At 48.5% G+C, this 22,310-nt stretch overlaps 10 protein-coding genes across 10 annotated transcripts; 8 read left to right on the forward strand and 2 right to left on the reverse strand.

Annotated features, from left to right (window-relative positions):
• Positions 1–749: 749 nt before the first annotated feature.
• HD556DRAFT_760960 (uncharacterized protein) lies at positions 750–2,063 on the reverse strand. Its single transcript, XM_041311539.1, has 5 exons — positions 1,995–2,063; positions 1,743–1,948; positions 1,298–1,689; positions 1,124–1,247; positions 750–1,072 (listed from the first exon to the last, which is right to left on the reverse strand). Exons 2-5 carry the CDS (start codon positions 1,869–1,871, stop codon positions 782–784), a joined length of 936 nt encoding a protein of 311 aa, XP_041156889.1. The 5' UTR covers positions 1,872–1,948; positions 1,995–2,063; the 3' UTR covers positions 750–781.
• Positions 2,064–5,592: 3,529 nt separating this feature from the next.
• Positions 5,593–6,855, reverse strand: HD556DRAFT_1395618 (uncharacterized protein). Its single transcript, XM_041303673.1, has 4 exons — positions 6,706–6,855; positions 6,559–6,633; positions 6,477–6,502; positions 5,593–6,413 (listed from the first exon to the last, which is right to left on the reverse strand). Exons 1-4 carry the CDS (start codon positions 6,803–6,805, stop codon positions 5,751–5,753), a joined length of 864 nt encoding a protein of 287 aa, XP_041156890.1. The 5' UTR covers positions 6,806–6,855; the 3' UTR covers positions 5,593–5,750.
• A 108-nt stretch (positions 6,856–6,963) lies between these two features.
• HD556DRAFT_1395620 (uncharacterized protein) lies at positions 6,964–9,368 on the forward strand. Its single transcript, XM_041303674.1, has 3 exons — positions 6,964–8,391; positions 8,447–8,688; positions 8,741–9,368. Exons 1-3 carry the CDS (start codon positions 7,180–7,182, stop codon positions 9,219–9,221), a joined length of 1,935 nt encoding a protein of 644 aa, XP_041156891.1. The 5' UTR covers positions 6,964–7,179; the 3' UTR covers positions 9,222–9,368.
• HD556DRAFT_1395627 (fructose-1,6-bisphosphatase class 1/Sedoheputulose-1,7-bisphosphatase) lies at positions 9,369–11,274 on the forward strand. Its single transcript, XM_041303675.1, has 8 exons — positions 9,369–9,569; positions 9,621–9,749; positions 9,799–10,054; positions 10,105–10,178; positions 10,228–10,327; positions 10,384–10,653; positions 10,707–10,948; positions 11,029–11,274. The coding sequence occupies exons 1-7, from the start codon at positions 9,517–9,519 to the stop codon at positions 10,845–10,847; spliced, it is 1,023 nt and encodes a 340-aa protein (XP_041156892.1). The 5' UTR covers positions 9,369–9,516; the 3' UTR covers positions 10,848–10,948; positions 11,029–11,274.
• A 233-nt stretch (positions 11,275–11,507) lies between these two features.
• Positions 11,508–12,323, forward strand: HD556DRAFT_1433584 (uncharacterized protein; the record flags this gene model as incomplete). The annotated part of the gene is made up of 1 exon (XM_041305238.1): positions 11,508–12,323. The coding sequence occupies one exon, from the start codon at positions 11,508–11,510 to the stop codon at positions 12,321–12,323; it is 816 nt and encodes a 271-aa protein (XP_041156893.1).
• A 612-nt stretch (positions 12,324–12,935) lies between these two features.
• HD556DRAFT_1395630 (uncharacterized protein) lies at positions 12,936–13,264 on the forward strand. Its single transcript, XM_041303676.1, has one exon. The coding sequence runs from the start codon at positions 12,993–12,995 to the stop codon at positions 13,173–13,175; it is 183 nt and encodes a 60-aa protein (XP_041156894.1). The 5' UTR covers positions 12,936–12,992; the 3' UTR covers positions 13,176–13,264.
• Positions 13,265–14,351, forward strand: HD556DRAFT_1395633 (uncharacterized protein). Its single transcript, XM_041303677.1, has 4 exons — positions 13,265–13,388; positions 13,441–13,613; positions 13,676–14,075; positions 14,189–14,351. The coding sequence occupies exons 1-3, from the start codon at positions 13,347–13,349 to the stop codon at positions 13,989–13,991; spliced, it is 531 nt and encodes a 176-aa protein (XP_041156895.1). The 5' UTR covers positions 13,265–13,346; the 3' UTR covers positions 13,992–14,075; positions 14,189–14,351.
• A 160-nt stretch (positions 14,352–14,511) lies between these two features.
• On the forward strand, positions 14,512–16,395 carry HD556DRAFT_1395640 (uncharacterized protein). Its single transcript, XM_041303678.1, has 5 exons — positions 14,512–14,892; positions 14,960–15,176; positions 15,228–15,797; positions 15,856–16,294; positions 16,359–16,395. Exons 1-4 carry the CDS (start codon positions 14,576–14,578, stop codon positions 15,940–15,942), a joined length of 1,191 nt encoding a protein of 396 aa, XP_041156896.1. The 5' UTR covers positions 14,512–14,575; the 3' UTR covers positions 15,943–16,294; positions 16,359–16,395.
• On the forward strand, positions 16,335–19,931 carry HD556DRAFT_1395646 (PGAP1-like protein-domain-containing protein). The gene is made up of 7 exons (XM_041303679.1): positions 16,335–16,672; positions 16,756–16,915; positions 16,976–18,070; positions 18,122–18,271; positions 18,328–18,916; positions 18,970–19,533; positions 19,586–19,931. Exons 1-7 carry the CDS (start codon positions 16,430–16,432, stop codon positions 19,749–19,751), a joined length of 2,967 nt encoding a protein of 988 aa, XP_041156897.1. The 5' UTR covers positions 16,335–16,429; the 3' UTR covers positions 19,752–19,931.
• A 196-nt stretch (positions 19,932–20,127) lies between these two features.
• On the forward strand, positions 20,128–22,299 carry HD556DRAFT_1395655 (uncharacterized protein). Its single transcript, XM_041303680.1, has 3 exons — positions 20,128–21,140; positions 21,200–21,275; positions 21,637–22,299. Exons 1-3 carry the CDS (start codon positions 20,503–20,505, stop codon positions 21,973–21,975), a joined length of 1,053 nt encoding a protein of 350 aa, XP_041156898.1. The 5' UTR covers positions 20,128–20,502; the 3' UTR covers positions 21,976–22,299.
• The last annotated feature ends 11 nt before the right edge of the window (positions 22,300–22,310 follow it).

Genomic DNA, 22,310 nt, shown 5'->3' on the forward strand with positions numbered 1-22,310 from the left:
CCCGACCCGACCCGACCCGAAATGAGCTGCGAGAGCGGGTGGGTGCCTCAGACCCATGCCAACCACCCGGCGGGCCCCAACAGTAAGAATGTGGCTATGTAGCTAAGGAACAGTATGGTAGAAAATTGTATAAGCTGCCAAGGAATTCAGGGCATGGCGGGTGGGGAAAAGAAAATCCGAAAGGCAGCAAGGTACAGAAGGCGCGTCGAAGCTCGCTAGAGTATAGTCTGGGCGCTGTGTGGTAAGCGGAGAAGAGAAACCGCGTGTTGGTGACACTGCATGAAGGTCGACGTCTTTGTTCTATATAGCCCCACAATTGTACCCCGCTTCCAGGTAGAATTCCAAACTAACGCAAGTGCACTGCATACACACAGGACTCAGGAGAGGTTTACGAATTTAATTAAACACAATGTTAGCAAGAAGACGGAGATAAGAAAGAGTACACTTGGTAAAGGGAAAGAAAAACATTGGGAGCTTTTCTGAAAAAACGTTGTGTCGAGCTACGGTCAGCCTTGCTGAGCCCTGGGTTCAGCGAGGCCGACTGTGGCTCGACACGCTAGCTCCGAGCAAACTGGTTGAGCGCTAAGTGCTAAGCGCCCGCCATTCAGAAGTGCTCTCGTTGTCAATGTCGGTTATATATAAATTCGTACACTACGGAAGAGAAGCGGAGATACAAACTGACAAACGGATATTTGCACAATTGATGAATATATATTGACTAGTCGTGAGTGAAGGCTACATTTTCTAAGGATCGTTCAAATCTAAAATGTACAATAGTGGTCTAGAGCAAGTCAAAAGCAAGCATAACAGCGTACAGAACAATGAATATCGTCTGTGAGTGGAGACTGAGACGGAAGTAAACTTTCGGAGAATCTTTCCCTAGAATCCAAACAAGAGCGATCGCGAAGGAAGAACTCGCCACAATGAATGGATTCCGGAGGAAGGCTATCATAACGGCTGCTTGAACGACACTTAAGACCATCCGAGTCTTAAGAGCAGACCCTAGAAGGACGGGTATGGTCGGGACTCCAGTCTTCACGTCCTCGTCATAGTCACGCACGTCTGTCATAATCTTTGGAAATCCTTCAGTCGGGAGTACTTGACAAGAAAGAAATTGTCTTACACAATGACAAGTGCGATTGACCGTCGACCAAATGACAGTCTCCATGATCATCCATGGAGGTGCATTATATGTCGATTGCCATGATAACTGCAGTGCTGAGTTGACGACGAAGAACATTCCACAGCTGTCTTCGAGTCAAAAACTCATAAACCGACAGGATGTGACAGCACATACCCTCGAATAATACCGTCAAATATAGCCTTCATACCAGGAACTCGTTTGATTATGAATGGATCTTTGGGTGAATCATATTCAACTTCTCCTTCTTCATCATTTGCCAGCAAGAATCTGTTCAGTACTGTGCCGATCCGCGAAAAGTGAAGTGGCGTCGCCCACAGAAAAGCGGGGGCAGCAAAAGCTACGGCGATGAGCGTCATTTTTGGTGGACTTCTCCAGAAAGCTACCACAAGCAGCAACACATTCAACCCCAGAAAAATACGGGCAAGATGGAACATGGGGGCAAAGCGCTTCATTACAGCCGCACCCCGAGCGCTGATGGCAACTTCTTGATCCTTCAGGTGGTCGACGGCGACAGCAAGAATGTCGCATGTCACGCATACGGTGATCTTTTACACTATGTGATCAGAAAGACTGTGGAATCCACAAACAAAGGGCTTACCGGCCTCCAGTCAAGCCGTCCAGCGATCTCGTAGGATAGGAGGGATGAAAGAACAGCACTGGTGATCGCCACTATGATGGGCTGTAGGACCACAGAGGTGATGAAGGTTGAAATCGTGGGCGTAGACATTCTCGTCGAAGGTAGGTTCTCCGAGTTCGCAAGTCCGCTGGGAGGGTGTATGATGGAGTCGAAGCCCTGTAGGTGGCCTTTTATCATTCCGAGAGACTCCAAAATTGGAGAATGTTAACGTACCTCAGTTACATCAGACAGAGGTCAAGACCTCCAGCACCGCTCGACAATAGCTGTTACGCAAGTCTTCTGGCGACTACCAGTCCGGTTGAGCTTTCCACGATATCTCCGTGTCAGGTTGATCTGACAGACTGGCCCCCCGATCTCGCCGCCCAAGCATGACTGACCCGAGCCTGCCTGCCGACTACACCCATACCGATTTCCTGCAGTCTCTCGCTGCCTCCGCCTCGCATTCAGACCATCAAAAGCCTAATGTTAAATGAAAGGACCTCGAAGACTCACCGGATGCCAGTGAAATCTTTGTTGTACGAAATAGCGAACAGCTGTAGTCAAATTCCGGATGAGTTACCTTGCCGTACATCCACTCAAAGTCCGCAAACACCGGTATACACAACACCGAGAATCTTGTTCGGTTCAACGCGAATGTTTGAGTTCAATTATAATGGGACCGTCAGTGCGATTTTTTTTTATAGAAATTCAGCGCTTAGCGACAACACCGCTGTCTCACGATATAAATGAATGTCGTACTTTCGGCGCTAAGATGCTTAGCTTCGTGGATTTTCTGCACCTAGTTTTGCATCAACCTAATAATACGCTAAGGACTTTTACACAGTGGGTTTTTAAAAGCTCTATGTTCGGTCCCTCGGAGGTTAGTTGAGCTCAACGCGACGGGACAGAGTTCAAATTCAAAGAGATAACAAGCGAAACTCAGCGGTCACCAATTATTGGAAACACTCAACACCACACTCAGGCCCGGCTCGGAGGCTCTTGACCTCATGCAGACACGGCATTATCACACAGCACAGGGCAGCCCGCTACAACGTACTCGGCATCATTCAATCGATTTATTCATAGCATCGTGGTACCACAATTTAGCGGACCGAGGAGGCCAATACATCACTATGTTTTACCGACGACGTCCGAACCGAGCAACATGTGTAGCGAACTACCACCTTGTTGTTTCCCGAGACATACATTAAAATGTACAGGATCATCATCAGGCACGCGAAGAGTTCATGATATGAGCTTACATAATCACATCATTGTTTGCGTATGAGTTGTCCCAAACTAGGTTGTACCTTCACACAATATTACATCCTCTATAACATTCAGATGCATTGTTTCATACAAGTTTATGCGGCGTTTACTCGCCTTCAATGAGTACGAACAAGTTGCTGAGAAAATACGTCACGGACTCACCAGGGTTGAACGTTGATCGACCCAACCCCTGGTTTCACGCTATATTTAACGTTGTTGATGCTTGACCGGATTTGGCCACTACCGCGTCAATCAATCCTGGTAGGATCCTTATACCAATCCCGCTGTGCAGAGCCAAAGTTGGCTACCCAATTGTAGTATTCCTGAATTTATTTTTGAACCTAATCACGTAGCATTATTCTTCCCTGGTTTCTAATTCCCCCTCCCTAAATCAAAGTGTTTGGAATATTTCAGTCTCATCAATATCAAAAGTACTGCATGTAAAATCGCTTAAACTACTCAAATTTGTCTGAAAAATATAGGAACCTAGTAGACTGCGGATAAAAAGTTTATGGAGTAGTACTACATGGAAAGTTTAGATAATCTAGATTAGAACGGGGATGCTCTGCGACAAGGTATCTATAGAACCATGCGAAGATCCAATTACCTTCGCTTACTAGTCTCACACGCAAAGAACGAGGATATAGCCGGCAACGCAGGGACCCGGCCGCGAGAGGCAGAACGACCTCATGAATTCGGGAGACACACAACTCCAAAATATCAAGTACGTATCATATGACGCCACTGAGTGTAACGAGAGACAGGGTGGGTGCGCAAACTCGCGAGACGATAAACTCGAATGAGGAAAGGCAGGAGCCATTTTGAAACGTCTTGCTAGACAACCACCGCAATATCTCCACTAAAAAGGAGGTGGCAATGAAGATTACCTGGCAGCGGTATTTTCGTCATGCAGAATTCCACGAGGGAAGGGCTGCAGGGGAAAGGGACAAGATAAAGATATGGGAAGGAATGAATAGGTCTGGGATCTGAAAGACTGCTTACCCTTGTGTAAACCAATTAAACTGGATTAATCGAGGCCGGTGACGCATACCTCGTTGTATTGACTTCTACCCCTGTCCTCTTTGTAGTAACTAGACCAGTGTTCTGTGCCAAAATGGTTGGCTCCGTGGGATGTTTTGATTTTCTCTGTTTTTTTTTATCAACCTCATGAGCACGCGAGGACCCACAGTAGTTTTAAAAGCTCTATTCTCGATCCCTCGGAGGACGCGCCGTAAGCTAAAATAAGAGTCGGAGGCTCGAAGAAGCGGTGGAGAGGTTAAACAAGGCTGCACTACATTTAGACTAGGGTGCGGCCCAGCTGAATTTCACCTTGCTCCGTGATAGGCGGTATTCCCTCAGCAGCTTGTTCGTGCGCGAGGCGAATAAAAAACACTATATTCTGGACTCATATGAGTAACCCAGATGTCAGACTGCAGGTGAGTGTGTATAACATGATGTAAAGACTAGAAACACTAGCATCACGCCATGTGACAACAGTGTGACCGTCTACTCAATTATTATAAAGCATTTATATACTCAGCATATGTACCCTTCTTCAGCTTTTACGCGCTGCAACATTTGAGCCCAACGAGATCGTCGAAAACATATTGCGAGATTCGCTTTTCTCCATTGTCCTCCCTCACTAAATACATCACGTGACGTTGGTGGTGTTTTACCCAAGATAGTATGTACACTTGTACAGTGCTTACGTTCACTTGGGTTCCGAGCCAGTTACGACAGTACACTGAGTACTGATTACCGACTGGTTCACGGCTCCTTTTTCGTAACCACACCCCTGGCGCTGGCACACGTTATCAGTTCCGCATCAATATGTCGTTCAACGTTCAAACGTTCAACGGCAATCAATATGCCCCGTGCACAGCGACGGAAGCAGGATTATAGGGATATTTTCACTCTGCATTCTGTTCCGGTCAGTACATTAATACATTAGCTGTATCCAGGCATAAGCAAGACCGTTTCGAGGAGCTTTTCACTCCAGATCATCAAGATTTGGACGAGGAAGTCGATGAACGGCTCACCCGCTTTTTCCGTGGGACAGCCACGGGCCTCCGTGTTCTCTCTGATAGTTACAGTATTCGTGCCCGACCTCGGATCCCTATGTCTAGCGACGGACTGGGAAGTGTAACAAATTCCTTGATATATCATTAAATTGGCCTGATAATGAATATAGGCGAGTGTGTTTTGTTTTCGATTTTCTTGACATGTTCATGCTCTGGCAGTGTTGGTGCCCGCTTAATGCAGATTTTAGAGCAGAAACTAATTTTGAATCAACGGGGAGAAAATCACATTATCAGCTCGCCTATTTCCTCCTTTGCTATGAGACTCGTGGCGGCGACTCCCTGCAAGCTCACAGGCTATGGATTGGTTTCGGAACTGTGGAGTGTGCAGGCACTACCGGGCCCGGTACTCGTAATTGCCCACTGGAGCAGAATGTTCTCCGCCGTGTCCATATGGTACAACATAGCCGTATGATGGCTATTCCTGCTGTTGATGCTGGACCCACTTAAGTAACTTTCCGGAGCAAGGTGATATCCAGAAAGGAAAGCACTGAATATATAATTTTTCACGTATAATATGTGAGGGACTGCGTGACAGTTGGCTCCACTTCAGATGTGTAACGATCTTTGAAAGACACTGCATACAATAGATAAATGGAAGCTAACGTGGAAAAATGATGTAGGATATATGGAGGGCGTGTCATCAGAACTCGTGGTTGAATACATCGTTCTCGCCCTGCAATGCGGCAGTATCGTCATTCTCCGCCGTTACATGCCCACTGCCTTCAACTTGTCTCCCATATGTGCCACCGGCTGCATCTTCTGGCACCTCCAAATCAACACTTGATCCTGCTCTGCGTGAGTAGGTCGACTCTAGATCACCGCCATCATCAGTTGTAGAGCGATTCCTTGACTTCTTCTTTCGTTTCTTCTGCTCGGGAGCGTTATATGCATCCTCTGTTCTCGCCCACCTATCTTTCTTCTTTTTCTTCTTTCGCGCTGGAGCGTTTCCTGCACCAGGCAATGTATCGTTGAAGTTGGCTGGGTAATGCCAACGAGAACTCCCTGATTCTGCTGAACGCATGCTACCTTCACGTTCAGGGTTGTAGAATGATTCGTCATCGGGCTTCCAGAGAGCACTGCCATTAGCTGGCTTGGTGGAGGAATCCTGTGTTGTTGAACGGCTTGACGCAACTTGGCCTTCCTCTAGAGGCTGCTCATCTAGAGCAGAGTTCGGATTACGGTCGTTGTATCTCCCTGCCCACTGGGAGCGCTGTTCATGACGCTTGATGGTTGAAGTGTCGACAAGGCCATAGCGCTGAACCCACTTGGGTGTGCGGCGGTGATTCTTGTTATTCCTGATATTCTGCAAATTCAAAACACGTCAGCACTTTGATCCACAAAATAATGCAGCTAGTGCTCCTATTACCTGTATGTAAAAATTGTGCACGTGTCCTGGGACAAGGAAGTTAATTAAATGCAATTATAACTGTTGTGATTACAGCGCATACCTGGAATGTATCCACAAATCGTGAGTAAGAGATTGAGCCAGAAGTCCTTCCCGATACCGAATCTTGCTGCTACAGCTGCATTCAAATGGCGGTTTAGCACTCTGGTTCCACGATAGCATTCCTCATGACAAGATCACAAATACACACCTAGTGGGGGAAAGAGCGTCCCCATAACGAAGAGTATGACGGCGTACACATGATACCGTTTGACCTTTGGTCTCGCCGGTTTGTTAGTCTTTGCAGGCATGATGGCTCGCCGTGGCCGGAGTTCATGAAAGGGAGGAAGAGTGAGGCACAGCCGATGACTTAGCGAGTGCCACTTGGTGTTGCTGGCCGCCGCAATCTCCGAAAAAGGAAACGACCACGTGAATGATGCCGTTACCTAAACAAGCGTCACAACATCGTGTTCAAGCACCGTCCGTTATTGGGCTTCAAAGCTTCAACGGCAACCTCGACCATCCGTACTGTGCTCATCGGTGAGCGCGACGTGTATATATCTCGGTAAGTAATGGAATTGTTAGATCTATTTGTTTAGGTTCAGTGTCCTCGACAGGAATCGCACTTTGACCTGTTTCGCACTAGGTCTACACCCCGTGCGGGAGGCGCTTCACAATTTACAGTATGGACCATGATGAAAATGAACCGGTGCTCGACCTCTCAGATGTAGTACATGATGAACCTTTGGGCTCAGATGAAGAACAGATCCATAGTGGAGATGAGGTCGACGTGAACGCCCCTTCCTCATTCTCCGATTCATCACACCATGGACATTCGCCACACGATGGCGTGCCCCTTTCCCTCGACCCGTCTGTATCTCCGGAACACTTCTCAGTTGAAATGCTGGAGCGCGAAATCGCCAGTCTCCTTCACCAGAATGCGACCGCTGCATCTGCTGCACTCCTGAGTGCTGCCGCACAGCAACGTCAGGCGCAGAACGAGCAAGACCACGATCCCTCCATTCCGGATTCCGCTCCAGATGACTCACAGAAAGTCAGCGATACTACAAATGCTGGCGATGCTATTTCTGGTCTTGGTCTTAATCTTCGCAGTATCACTGCCATGCTGCAAGCAGCACATGCACACGCTTCGTCCAATGAGCGCCATGCTGAGTCTTTAAAGCTCCACGATGCGGAGCTTGAACATAGTCTACGTACGACGCGTACCGCCCCCGCGTTCCACTCTCTAACGGCTGGCGATGCCGATGACTATATTGTGGACGGTCCTCGAGACTTGGGGCCTCGGGATTTGGACCTCCTTTACCCCACACAAGAGATAAGGAATGACGACCATAATGACGACCGAAATGGGAGTGATACTGCATGTTCACCACAACACAAAACTCGGACGGATGTACCAGACGCCCACGAAGGCGTTCCTGGAGAGTTCAATGATATCAGTGACATATTGAATCATCTTTCATCACACTTTGACACCGAAACAGAATCGGATCCCACTCACGGACACCTCCAGGTACCGTCGACTGAAAGTACTTCCCCAATATCTCGTTCTCGTACCACACCTGCTCAGTCACCCGTGCGTTCTAGCCAACCTCTACCCGGCCCATCGCGCCCCACTCCGCAACCCATTGCCTCTACATCGACAGCACCAAAGAAGTCTCCCGAAAATAAGAAGTCAAAGAAGGGGAGGGACAAAGAAAAAGATAAAGAGCAAAATGTCGAGAAGGAGAAAGCAATAAACATACACGCCTGTGAAGAGCCACTGTGTCGCAAGACATTCACCCGGAGGAGCGATCTCGCGAGGCACATGCGGATCCACACTGGCGAACGACCGTTCGTTTGTAACCATGGCGGATGTGGGAAGACATTCATTCAGGTTTGTATTATTTATCAGATTACACGCAGTATCTTAAAACTTTCCGGGCACGTAGCGGTCTGCATTACACGTTCATCAACGGGTACATACAGGCGAGAAACCGCATTCTTGCGAATATCCAGGGTGTGGAAAGACCTTCGGGGACTCAAGCAGTCTCGCACGGCACCGGCGAACGCACACAGGAAAACGACCTTACAAATGTGAAGATCCAGAGTGCGAGAAAACGTTTACACGTCGCACAACGCTCACTCAACATATGCGAACTCACGATCCAACATGGGAACCAGATCCTAACATGTGGGTATCCAAGCTTAATGTTGTATTCACAGATAATGATTGGATAGCACAGAAAATATAATTTTAAAGCCAAAAAACAAAAAGTCTCTGAGACAACAGGGGATCTCGAGTTGGAAGAATCAGTGCGCACTATTTCCGCGCTATTCTCGCAGACTGGTGGCGTCGCAACCAGGCCCCTGGAGGCTAGTGTACCGGGTGAGCCGCTTGAAGCCAGAGTGGCAAGTATCAGTGCAGAGATCGCCGCTGCAATTGCCCAGGCATCTTCGCGCGCGCTAGACGAGGACGAAGATGAAATGGAGGAAGAAGAGGGGGTTGACGATGATGATGGCTGGTGCTCTGGGCATGAGATCAGGAGACCTGAGATCATCGTGCCTAATACGAGCGGGATCAGAGGCAGTGGTAGTGACGACAGTGGGAAGGGTTTTGTAGGCGTGGAAGACAACGATGAGGACAGTGACACTTTTCCTATCCCACTACGGACACGCAAGGGTAAGGAACCGGTTTCTTTGGTAGGAATCAAGAGGAAACGATGATCAAGCTCCTGTCGGCCGGCTCGTGTATGTATTGATATTCTGCTTTTACGTATTTGCTGTATAATCACAGGGAATTCATTCACGTTTGGGGTAGTAGGTACCGGATACTGTGAGAACAATTTGCTGAATCTTGACAACGTTCACTGGGAAGCGAATCCACCATCAAAGTACTTATTAGTGCTGCCCGTTTCCATCCGCACAACAGACAGGCAGATATAAGATATAGCGCTTAAGTATTGTGAAACATTTCCATGTTTCCTTGCTCGCACTTTACAACACCCAACCTAGAACTATAATGGCGTCGGTCTCAGAACAAGCTCCTAGCACGGACCTGATCACCTTGAGCAGGTGAGCGCGGATATGATCCGGTGCGAAGCTAGACATTGATGCGCCTCGCAGACATGTGATGGACGACCAGCTGCGGCTGGGAGCAGCTGCCACGGGAGATCTCACCCTCTTGCTCATCGCTATCCAGGTGACTAGCAAGTTCATCGCGACCAATGTGCGAAAAGCCCGGCTCATCAACCTGTATGCCATTTAACTACATCCGCACTAGCACCCCTAATATCATCTTCAGTGTCGGCCTTGCTGGCGAGACCAACGTCCAAGGCGAGGAGCAGAAAAAGCTCGATGTTCTGGCTAACGACATCATGGTCAACGCCCTGCGGGCGTCTGGAAAGACCGCAGTCTTGGTCTCGGAGGAGCTTGACAATGCCATCATCATTGAGGAGAAGAACAGGGGAAAGTACTGTGTAGTCTTTGATCCGCTTGACGGTAGTAGCAACATCGATGCTGGTGTCAACATCGGGACTATCTTCGGCATTTACCCTGTGGTGCGTTTCTTTCACGAGGGTATCGCCATTGCTCTGATCAGCTTTTGCAGAGACCGGACTCTGATGGAACTATTGGAGATGTGCTCAGACCAGGGAGTGAGATGGTTGCTGCAGGATACACGATGTTAGTCGTCTATTTGACTGCCTTTTCAAATATTCTTACATCCATTTAGGTATGGTTCCTCGGCGAACTTGGTTCTCTCCACTGGGTCTGGTGTTAACGGGTACACCCTGGACGCCGCTCTAGGAGAGTTTATCCTCACTCACCCTGATGTAAGACACGGCCTCCTATTTCGCACCCATAACGTTCCTAATCTTATCTTCCCAAGATCAAAATACCTGCTCGTGGTAAAATTTACTCCTTCAACGAAGGAAACTCGATGTATTTTTATCCTCCTGTGACCAACTACCTGAACTCGATCAAGTATCCGAAGACTGGTTCTCCTTACTCCGCTCGGTACATTGGGTCCATGGTCGCAGATGTGCATAGGACGCTGTTATATGGAGGGATTTTCGGATACCCTGACGATAAGAAGAGCAAATCTGGAAAGTTGCGATTACTATACGAGGCATTCCCCATGGCCTTTTTGACCGAACAAGTAAGTGTTTCAGATAAACTCTGATTGGTTCATTACTTACCGCATTATGCAAGGCCGGTGGAGTCGCAACTACGGGCACCATGCGTATCCTCGACATTGTGCCAACGAGCATACATGAGCGGTGCTCTGTGTTCCTCGGGAGTCGGGACGATGTGCAGGATCTTACGAAATTCTATGCCAGTGTGAAGGCCTAATCAAGATTAGCAACCAGTGATATGTACTGCCTGCCATGTCCAATGGAATTAATTGTATCCAATCACTGCGTGGTTTTTGTGTTGAGACTTGAACTGAAATTGTAAGTCACAGCTCGATAATATTGGGTTTTTTATCGCAGGCCCGGTCTTCTATCGAGAGTGCTGACTTACAGGTCTCTAGTATTAAAGCCGAAAATGGAATGCTTGGTGAATTCTTATGAAATGTTTACTCATAATCCTCAGGGTCTTCGGTGTTCGAATGTAACGAGAGCTCGAATGTGAAGTGACGCGATGGTTGCGCGATAGCACGCGCTGTCGCTTTCTGGTGTGGTTGAGCCAGTGGGAGGACAAGGACCCTCGACAAGACTCGAGTATTTCATATTGGCAATATTTCATGACACTGTTCAGCACTTGGACTGAATCGGATATCGGCGCCGGTGGATCAGATGGTTCCTGAAATCACAAGCAAATATTGTGCTGTCACTGCCTTGTCAGAACCTAACTTGTCCCAATTATTAGTCAGTTCCTGTCGACGACAGCTTAGTGAGCACGCAATAAGTACCAGAAATCTTATCAGTCTATTTTTCAATCACAACCCCATCGTCGCCTTACACGCATCGCCATAATCAGACGCATAGCTCACGCCATTTCGACTCATTCATGCCTCCGTTAAATTTGCAAGGACTTAATCTTGTTCATACTCCTGCACAACAGGATGCTCATGACCTACTAGCATCCCCACCTTTCCCCGACTTCTCAGCCCACCTTGACCTGTGGACAAATCTTGCTTTCGAGGCTGAGGAGCCTGTCGCTCGTAACAAGGGAAAGAGAAAGTCGGTGGATGATTCGGAAGATGACACTCCCGCTTCTCCTTTAGGCCTGCCTACTCATGATGGCCATGAAAACGTTGTGCACCCTGCCAGCACTACCATCACTCCCCAGTCCGGAGCCCAAGCACCACAGCTTGATCTGAATGCGCTGTTGGCTGGATTTGGGATAGACCCGTTCTCACTCCCACAATTGGCACCCTCACCCGCGGAGAACGCGGCAGTCCCATCGCTTGCGCAATTGCTTGCTATGCATACTGCTCAAGGTGGAACTTACTCTGTTCCCCCTCCTCCTCCCGTTGTACATGCCCAGCCTACCTCAGAGTCCGCTACTAAGCGGGCTCGTACTTTGAAAAGTTCAGCTACAGAGTCATTCGACCCTGCATCCCCGGCTTCGCCTACTGGGGAAGAGACCCAAGGTGATTACCCCAGTCCAGTATCCGCTGCTGAAGACAAGCGCCGCCGCAACACCGCCGCTAGCGCACGGTTCAGATTGAAGAAGAAGGAACGGGAAGCGGCGCTTGAGCGACGGGCAAAAGAGCTTGAAGAACGTGTTGTAGAGCTGGAACGGGAGTGCGAAGGACTGCGTAGGGAGAATGGGTGGTTGAAGGGACTTGTGGTGGGCGTAACGGGCGCTGGTACCAAATAGGGGGCCAAGGAACGGCGCAACGCTGTTGAGTGACGAGTCTTCTGCTGAGTGGGGATTAAGCGCTCTCGGTGTTTGGCGCCGGTGACTTTTTGCCATATCCCTTCGCGAGGTGATGGTTTATGAGGAGCTCAACGTTCAACCTTCTATCGCACGAAGACGATGGAGTATCTTGTAGAGACCAGGGTGGCACGAAGTGGCGGGCACCATGAAGTACTCAATCAGGCTTTGTATTATTATCGATAATTTTTTGATTTTTTACTGTGCAAGTAGACGTTTTCATGAACTCGTTATCGTGCTAGGGGTGCAAATCTTGTTATCATGCCAAGTTTCGGAGCTTAGGCCTTGGGCGTGGACATGATTGCTAGGATGGTTGACAATCGTGGGTTTACAATCAGTTTATAACCGACATCATGGCGTATCTCGTAGATAATCTTATTTCGAGGGTATGGACTGATCTCCGTTCTAATAACGGCCGTTTATTTGGCCTTGTTGAATTCAGAAGTCCATACCTAAATTAGATGTTTATCGTATTTCTCGATTTAGTAGCACTGGTCCGTGCGCTATTCAAGAAGATATAAAAGGGAGCTGTGAACGAGATGAATCCTTACCACTCTGGCCTTTTGGCTTAGATCAAGTGTAGTATCTGTTCTTAATAGTTTAACCACTATTATGAGGGCACCGCCCTCATTCTTTGGTTATCAAATTTTTGCCGCCCTTGTTCTCACGAGCTCTGCTTGCAACTCGAGGGACATGATGACCTTGCCACTGCACTACCAGCTTGTGTCGTCGGGGGTTCCTTTTTTAAGGAGTTCTTTGTCTCTTTGCTCCGTCGGTTACTTTGTGGTCTTTTGACTACCTATGGCCCTTAGCAAACAGATCATAGACTTATGTTCCAATAAATGCAGTCGGCTCTCCAAATTAACGGATCATTGTGGTGCCATTTGGCGCTAACGGCATTATAACAGAGCGTGATGAACCGACGAAGAGGCTTTCGCAGTTCTTACCACCATCGTTCCTATAGCTATGGGCACAGAGCTATCGCTGTGGCTCAAGTTCCTCAATCAAGTATGCTCCCCATGTCTCGACCAAGAGCAAGTGCTGAATTCAATTTCTACAGACGCCCATAATCGTGTGCACCTTGACTACTGCAGCCATTATCCATACCCGCTCGGCGGGCGTCGTATATTTCGTGACCGGCGCAGTCTTATGTTCAGCGCTTGCCAAGTCCATAAAGAAGGCAATACGACAGGAACGACCATTGAAGGACTCCGGACGCAAAGTGACCTATGGGTGAATTCCAGTTTCTGCGACGACCCATATAGTCTAATTGCATCGTCAACGCGCTCTTGCAGGATGCCTAGCTCACATGCATCCGCCTGCACCTTCTTCGCCGCATATATTACGATGGCCTGCCTCCAGCTACCCGTTCACCCTACCTTTCCCAGTTCCATTATATTCGTTCCAGTGGTCATCTTACCATGGACATTCATGATAGTCCTGTCACGGGTTCAGTTGGGCCATCATACATGGCCGCAGGTTGCGGCAGGAACAGCTCTCGGAATCTGCTGTGCTAGTTTCTGGTTCAAATTATGGGTAGATGATGCGGCTGGCGTCAAGACAGCTGCTTGGGAGGTTGAAGCGATGGTGAGATTATGGCTTGGACAATGATCTCAGGAGCACGTATATATCCATTTCCTATTACACTTGGAGATGATTCATTTTGGCATGATTTGATGACTGGTGGATCAGGCAAGCAAGTAATTTGTCCTTTGTGTTTCAATCTTGCGCTAATTTGATTTCGGAAAGGGTACAGTGAATCTCTTCACAATTGTTATTCCATCGTTTCCTCATTCTTGTCGTCAAACAGAGTTGTACAAGTCAGCATTTAGGGGATATGTCTCCTGCAACAGTTTCCGGAATGCCCCCTGAAGTCCTAGATATGAATCACGCTCTAGATGTATGCCTACGAGCGGAATATTGCTATGTAGTGCCCTTATTGCTATAAATTAGACTGCCTGCTGTCTTCAATCGAGCATAAGTCATCGATCCCTCAAGGCCTCACGTTGAACATGTATAACGTCTTCAAGACCATCTTTACAAGTAGGACAACGATTACATGAACTACATAGTTGGCAACTTGGCGACTAATTTCATGTCGCGTGACCGACGCGTTACGTGTGACGCGCCTCCTTGAAAGCACGCAGTTTCACTTCTCATATTTCTTTTCACTCGTACTTTGTCCAAAATCGAAGATGAGCCTGCGCCGATTTGCACAGGCCAACAATGCAGCAAATACTCCAGGATCACCACTTCCTTCGTCGCCTAGGTTGAATGGTGCAACTTATACTCCAGTCACACCCCGCCCACGCGTGTCATATGTTCATTCTCCATCTTCTACTCCTTCCATATCTTCCTCCACGCCATTCGACTGGGATGCCGCGCGGTCAAGGAGACCACCGCCTTACGCTTCACCTCTCAGCGCAAAGCGTAAATCTCGCACCAGTACCATCCCAGATGGGCTCAGGCCACTGCCAAAGAAGGTTGTGAAAAAGAAAGGCATATTTGAGAGGTCAGTGATTGTTTCGAGTGTTTGTGCATAGTTAATTGACGACTTAAATGCACCCGTTATCGCACAGAATCACAGCGTTCCCTTCACAGATTATGTTCGAGATCTCACTATTTCCTCACAACGTACCCATGCCGGCTCCGAGAACGACCGGATGGCTCATCGGGTCTAGTATGCACCTGCTGCACTTTTGTCTGCGTGTATCTCAGATACGTGCCACGGCTGACTCGGACATCGGCTGGGAAGACTTGTATTGGGAACGTAGCCAACAAAGCTGGTTTGACTGGGTAAGCTACGCTCGACACTGAATCTTACCTGTTCTTACAGATCTCTCGCAGACCGTTCCAATGACAGGCGTTCTCTTGGTTGCCTCGACGTTGAATGCAATGCACCTTTTTACGCAAAGTAAAACGTATCGCCTTCATCGTCGAACCAAGGCGGACCCCGTGTCCTCGCCACACACCACGTTTGTAACCTCTCCTGCACGTGTCCGACCCCTTTCTTCCGACGAGCCTTCCCAGATGGCCTCCTTCCAAACACGCATCCTGCGTGTGATAAAAGTCGTTATCATTTTCCTATGGACATGTTTCATCTCCTTCTGGAAATTCCTGCTTGGCATTTCCACTCCCACGCCTTCATCATCTTCACCCGCCCGAGGTGCACCTGCAGATCAGATTCAACAGCTTGAGGTCTGGACTCCAGGGGAGCTTGAGCGTGTGCTTCTTAGCGTATATTCTCCTGTCCATGCTCTTATATGGATGTCTACGGGTCCTACGAATTGGATGCTTATGACTGCTGTGATGGGTGCCGTGGGCGTGCAAACTAGCCTTCTCATACAGGCTTATGAGGGTCTTGTGAAGGATCGTGCTATTCTTGCAGCTGAAGTCATGCATGAATATAACGAAGGGGTGAGTTATTGTCGGGTCTTTGGTAGGACGTCTCCCGCTAACATGATCCTTATCTTAGTTCGTCTATCCGCGAATGAATATTGTGAAGAAAGACGTCGCTGTCATGACGCATCAATCTGAGATGATAAACATCTGGGAAGACTAGCGATCCCAGATCATCATGTTGGAAATAGCTAGAGTCAAGTCATCCATGAGAAAGTATACCTGCATGTAGATTGGACTATCATCAGTACATTCACCCTAATATTCTGGACCTATCAATTAGTGCCCGAGACCTGATATACATATTGACCTGTGTATTTTATTCGTACTACCAGCTTGTCCCCAGCTCGTACCAAACCACTCGCATATTATTCATCTACGTTACTCACAATTCCGACACCCATAAGCTCGTCTATCATCGAGCTCCATTCATTTGTGCATTGGTCTTGATTTAAATCCAATAAGATGTGAACAGTGACTGGAAACTACGTGTTGAAGCTTGGCTGAAACCTTATGTATAACAAATTCGTGGTGTGAGCGCTCTTGAGCCATGGAGTAAATATTATACCCTTACGAAAGACAGAGTCACTCTTTCTGAAAGACGGGAGCTCTAAAGACTCATCTCGAAGGCGAAAATTAGGCATGCACTTATGCTGCCATCGACTATGACCAGCATATTCACGGCCAGTTTGGGGTTATTCTCACTAACTCTCATATATATCTGCTACCACGCAGCAAATGATGTCCGTCTGACAGTTTCTCCACAAGGATGTCGGATGTCATGGATGTCTCCATCTTACCTCCTGCAACACGAGTTCAACTCCTCATGGACGCCATTAGCACACAGGTATTCACTCTGGTTATACCGCGAGGTGGGATGGGATCCCAACCAGGTGTGTGTCTAGTGACCAGTCCATTAACTGCAATCCAGTAACTAATGCTCCAGAACTGTCTCTGAACCCCGCTACTGATAAAGGTCATGGGTGTACCAGTTCTGTTCATCCCCGGAAACGCTGGCTCGTCGCACCAAGTCCGGTCCATCGCGTCCTCTGCTACAAGACAATATTTTTCGTCTCCTTTTGTCATCTCCAGCGACTTTACGGGTCGTGGAATTCAGTCGCTGGACTTTTTTGCTGGTCGGTTCAATTTCAATCTACCACACGTCAACAGCTCGCTGACGTGTATTCTTTTTGCAGTGGAATTCAACGAAGACCTTTCGGCGTTCCACGGACCTACTATTGAGTCACAGATCGAATACTCCGCTGCGGCGGTACGTTACATCCTTTCGCATTATCCCCCTAATACCCGAATTATCGTCATGGGTCATTCGATGGGGGGCGTCGTAGGGACAGCTCTTCTCCCATCTGACGATATATCTGCATTGATAACCATGTCCACTCCCCACACGCTACCCCCCGCACGCTTTGACGCACGTGTAGATGAGATATATCAACGAAACGCTGGAACTTTGGTGAATGACTCGACGCCCGTCGTATCGATATGTGGAGGGGCCACAGACATGATGATTCCCTCTGAGTCCTGCATTCTGCCAGATCCCGGTCCTGAACATGATATATATCGTCGTACAGTCTTTACATCTGCACTAGAGGGTGCATGGACTGGGGTTGGTCATCGCGAAATGGTGTGGTGTCATCAGGTGCGATGGCGGGTTGCTCGTGCTGCCCTTGAGCTTGGAGAAGCACATTCCGATATAGACATTGGAGGCATCATGGACACCTGGCTTAGTAGAGATGGCCGTCTCTTTCCTCCCGTAGCAGGTATAGATATCCCCGAGGTAGCGACTTACGAGGCTCTCCCCGAGGGTATGAATCTGGTCATGAGGAAACCTACTGGATCTCGGACATACCTCCTCCCTATACCGCGTGCTCTTGAAACGAACGCTACATTTGTCTTGTTGGTATCGCGAGGTAGCATATCACCCATCGCACCCCAGCATTCGACCAAACTTCAGACAGCACCTTTCTTTTGTGTTGGACGTGCGACATCGCCGACAACACAACAATCTACAGAGTCTGTGTCGTGTGTACCGCTCGAGCCCAGTACTCTGAAACTTTTGCCAAGTCCTATTCCAGGAAAGCCTTTTCCAGTACCAGATGAAGGGTCTGACGAGAGCGAGGGCGTCGTCCTTTTCGAGGCCACGGTACCACGTATACCTAGTGGTGTGGATGAGGCTTGGATCGGTGTTCATGTTGACGCTGCCGGTGAAGATGGTTCGGTTTTCGGAGGATTTGACGAGACTCGAACTTTTCAAAGTGATATTGGCGTCTTTGGTTTGTTTTCACATTCTTTTCGTTTCACGCTCTTATTTACTCGCAAGATAGACATTGTTGCTGGTGGTGCAAAGCTCTCGCTGCAACCTACCGAGCGGAGTTTGGTGCGAAGGCACATTACATTTCCGAAGTTACTCTCGAACGCGCTCGTGGTATACACACTCACTCCAGAATCAGTGCGTCCCACGACGTCTTGTGCACGTATGTCAATGGTGCTTCAGCGATCAAAGATATTACTGATGATTTGTCCGACGTAGATTCCCTGTCATTACTTCCCCCGCTTTTGGTGCACAAGTCTCATCTAGCAGAAACTCACTATCATCGCCTGGAACATAAGACATCAGCAACTCTCCATACACACGCATCAGCGCCATACATACCCCTCTCACGGTTTTCCCCATCCTATAGCTCAGAGCTCTGGATATACGCGGTCAGCACTGGCTGCGAAGATATCAACGAATTTACTTTGACTATCGACTGGTGGGCGACAATCGGGAGGATTGCTACGAGGTATCCTACCACCCTGATAAGCTGGGCTGTAGGTGTGGTTGCGCTGCTGATGTTCCACGCATGGCGCGAGAGCGGGAAGGGTTCAATGCCGAATGTGTCACAATCGTTGATCGCCTTCATCTGTCACCTCCTGCCCAAACTGCTTGCTGCATCCTTCGTTGTAGCCCTATTGCCCTTGAGCCCTGACTACTACTTAGGAACTCGAGGGGAGCCATATCTCGCATTTCTTGCGCCAGTCCTGCTGGTTGTTGCCACAGGTCTAGTATGTGTCAGCTGGTGGCTCATTTTACTCCTCATGTGGCCCTTGAGATTCCTCACCCGGTTGCTGCCACCAAAGTGAGTTATTATCAGCCAAGGGGACAGACTTCCTGAAACATTTCGCTCTGCAGGAGTAGACGATACGATGAACTGAGCATGCCGCGAAGCACTGTCGTCTCTCTGATTTTCATCTGTTTGCTGGTGTTCGTGGTGGTCCCATGGCAAATTGCATTTATGGGATGCTGGTTGATTCACTTACACACATGTGCGAGTTCAGCACATCGAAAGCCTTACCCTGGCTCTGTGCCTTCTCTCCGGAGCACACCCATCGAATCGCTTCCTCTGCGCGAGCGCCTTGACGGCCGCGAGGATGACACAAAGGGCACTGGACCCAAAGAAATAAAGTCCTCCGAAGAGCCTGACATTCAGGATGCATGCCGGGTTCGGAATTTGGCTACTGTTACCGATACTCTAAATGCTACCCAAACATACCATGAGAACACGCATCTCCTGTTACTGATAACTTGGCTTCTGCCTTTGTCAATGCCTGTGCTCGCGGTTTGGGTGCGAACCCTGATGACTGCTGGGTATACTGCCCCTTTCAACGGCGATCACAATGTTTTCAAGGTTGCACCGTTCCTTGTGCTTGTTGAGTTTGCAAGTCGCAGAAAAAGAGCTTTATCATTGCATCAAAAGTGAGTGTTGTTTGTTGCGATCGAGATTGAAATTCATTAATTTCGATCGTAGTGGGGGATCATACCTTCACTGGGGATACCTCATTGTCGCCTGTGTGTCATTCTTGCTAGGCTCCCGAGAAGCATACAGGGTGTTCGATGTTGCAAGTATATACATCGGGTGCGCATTAGTTGTAATATTCAGCCCTGTCCGTTTTGCTAGACGCATTGCTACATGATGATTCGATGTTTGTGCTGTGCAAATGTTCACTTTCGCTGTTAATGGAACGCTTACGAGGCGATTCACACCATGGAGAAGACACTGTCTGCTTCTATGGTATGAGCTGGCTCGGATATCAGCACCCACTAAAGCCCGCCGCGGGCATGTCGCGAGAATTCAATAATTCAAAGAACACCCATTGCTTCTGTTTTTTTAAATAACTCGAAAACGTTCGGTTGTTTCTACCGACCCTTTTTTCCCCTCCCAGTGTTGTATCAGTCCATGGGGGGATTGCTGGACAGTTATAGTGTCGAGCAAGGTATCAAGATCACGTGCGATAATACGGACCAGTAACTTAAAGACCGGTAATACTGCACCTATACATGCGAATTCGGCCAGCGTTCATCCAGATGAATTTACGTAACAAATTTGTTATTGTGTATGTTATGAACAAAAGGCTGATGGTTGTTGTTTGGTTCCGCAAGTGGTTGTGCAAATAAAGGGATGAGCGCAAAAGGCAAATCGAACATTTGGTTCAATTTTCAACTCGTTTCTTTCCTTCCTTCCATCCGTACTTGCGTTGCCCCCCAAACTCCAATATCAAACTTGTTCTTCAACCATACTTCCATATTCTGATCGCCGTTGTCATTTAGACGACAACCCTTTTTGAATTTACCCACCTTTTTTTCAAGACGTCCAACCTGCGCGCACCAACGCATACCACCGTTTCGCCTTCAAGCTCAATTAGCGTACGAAACGGTGCAACAAGGATGGCAAACCCTTCTTCATCCCATCATGAGCGTGCCGAACGTGACCGCGAGCGGGAACGAGAGCACCGTCACCGCTCAGAGCGACACCACCATCACCGAACCATATCTTCAACAACCCTTTTACTCGTTCTTTCCCTAGTTCTTGCAGTCCTCGCAGTCATGCTTTCACTACCCGCATCTAGCAGTGCAAGTGCAAAGGCAGCAGCAGGAGCAGAGGACCCTGCGGCATCTGGACTCTGGGGTTATCTCACTCCCAAACGATCACAAGCGCTTGTAGCTCGCGAGAGCTCTGTTGCTGGACGTGAAGCTGAAGTGGCGCGTCGCGAAGCAGAACTTCTCGTCGGCGCGCCTGGTGGTGTGCTTCCAGCTCAGCAGTCCCCAATCGTTTGCCCTGTCTGCCCTACCGCCACCGTTGTAGACTTCGCACCCGCACAGACCATTATCAAAGAAGTCGTAAAGGAGGCAGACCTTGCACCCCCAGGGTGGTGGAAAGAGGCCAATTCCCGTGCTGAGGAGATTCTAGATCGCGAGCTCAGAATTGGCGACCGAGAACGCGAGATTACCCGCCGCGAGGAGAGTGTCAACAGAAGAGAGCATGATGCTTCGAGACGCGAGGCTTGGATAATGGAACAGCTTGTGTATGTTTCTTCATTCCGATCAGTTGTGATCGAATTACTCACCGGGGCTGTTTGTACAGTCTTATCAACAACGATGGAGCCTCCCTCGAGGAAGAAGTGTTCTATGAGCCTGCTGTTAGCAAGCGGAAACTCAAGGTACCACCAATCGTCCCGCGCCGTCCCGAGCTCTGAGACGAAGGAGGATTTTCCGTTTATTTATGCCAATCAATAAACTCGGAAAATCTTTCTACTCCATCTTGTGTAATAGTCTGTATCTCCTCCTTCGTCCGGGCTTGGGGGACAACGGTTTCATCTCGTCCCCCTTGTCATCGTGCGGTAAAGTGGAGACCAGTTGGTGGTGATGGCTGCTTTTGGATGCGACGCGATCGAAACACGCTACACGTGACGGCTAACGGCCGTATCTTGATTTAATTTCGCAGTTATTTTCCATGCCACCAACTGGATCTCTCGTTGCCGCGACAGAACAGTGTTGCTGACTGTTTTTTTTGTTCCGCAGGAGCTTCCTCCCATGGTAATCGCAGAAACTGAAACAAAAACTATTATTCAATATGAAACTTTACCTGCCTCGACTGTCACGGTTCCCCCACCCGCCAATACCCGTTTTGCTGCATTCCCTACACCTGAAGTCTTTTCATCGAGCTACACCACTCAAATTCCCAGAACCACCGCCATCACTGTTGAAGAAGATTTCATTCGTGAGCCCTTGCGGGCTGAAGAGGTAGAAGAGTACGAGGTGGAAGAGTATGAGGATGATGATGTGAGAGAAGTCACACTTCGCCGCAATGCCCGGCCGAACCGGCGACCGCCACCAAATTCACGTGGCTGGTTGTGGTAAATGGACCTAGTTGCTCTTTTTATTATTCGTTTGACCATCTGCTTCATCTTTATTCCTTTTTTCTTCTTCATCGCTGCGTAGTTTCCTATAACTTCATTCTACTTCAGCTTTGGCATCTCCCTTTACACACGACACGACAACTGACGGTTCATGGAGACTGCGTTTGATACGTACAGATTGAGACGGCCTATGACATTACGATGGGATACGCGTTGCTTTCTTGAGTGTAGTATAGTATAGGTTAAGCTACGAACTTTTGACTACTTGTGTCCCCTGCTCTTGGAAATATACAATTTAGCGGCGGGTTTTCGCTGTGCATACTTTCTATTACTGTG

The sequence above is a fragment of the Suillus plorans genome (assembly GCF_016647745.1).
Source record: "Suillus plorans strain S12 chromosome Unknown HD556scaffold_55, whole genome shotgun sequence".
Lineage (NCBI taxonomy): Eukaryota > Fungi > Basidiomycota > Agaricomycetes > Boletales > Suillaceae > Suillus > Suillus plorans.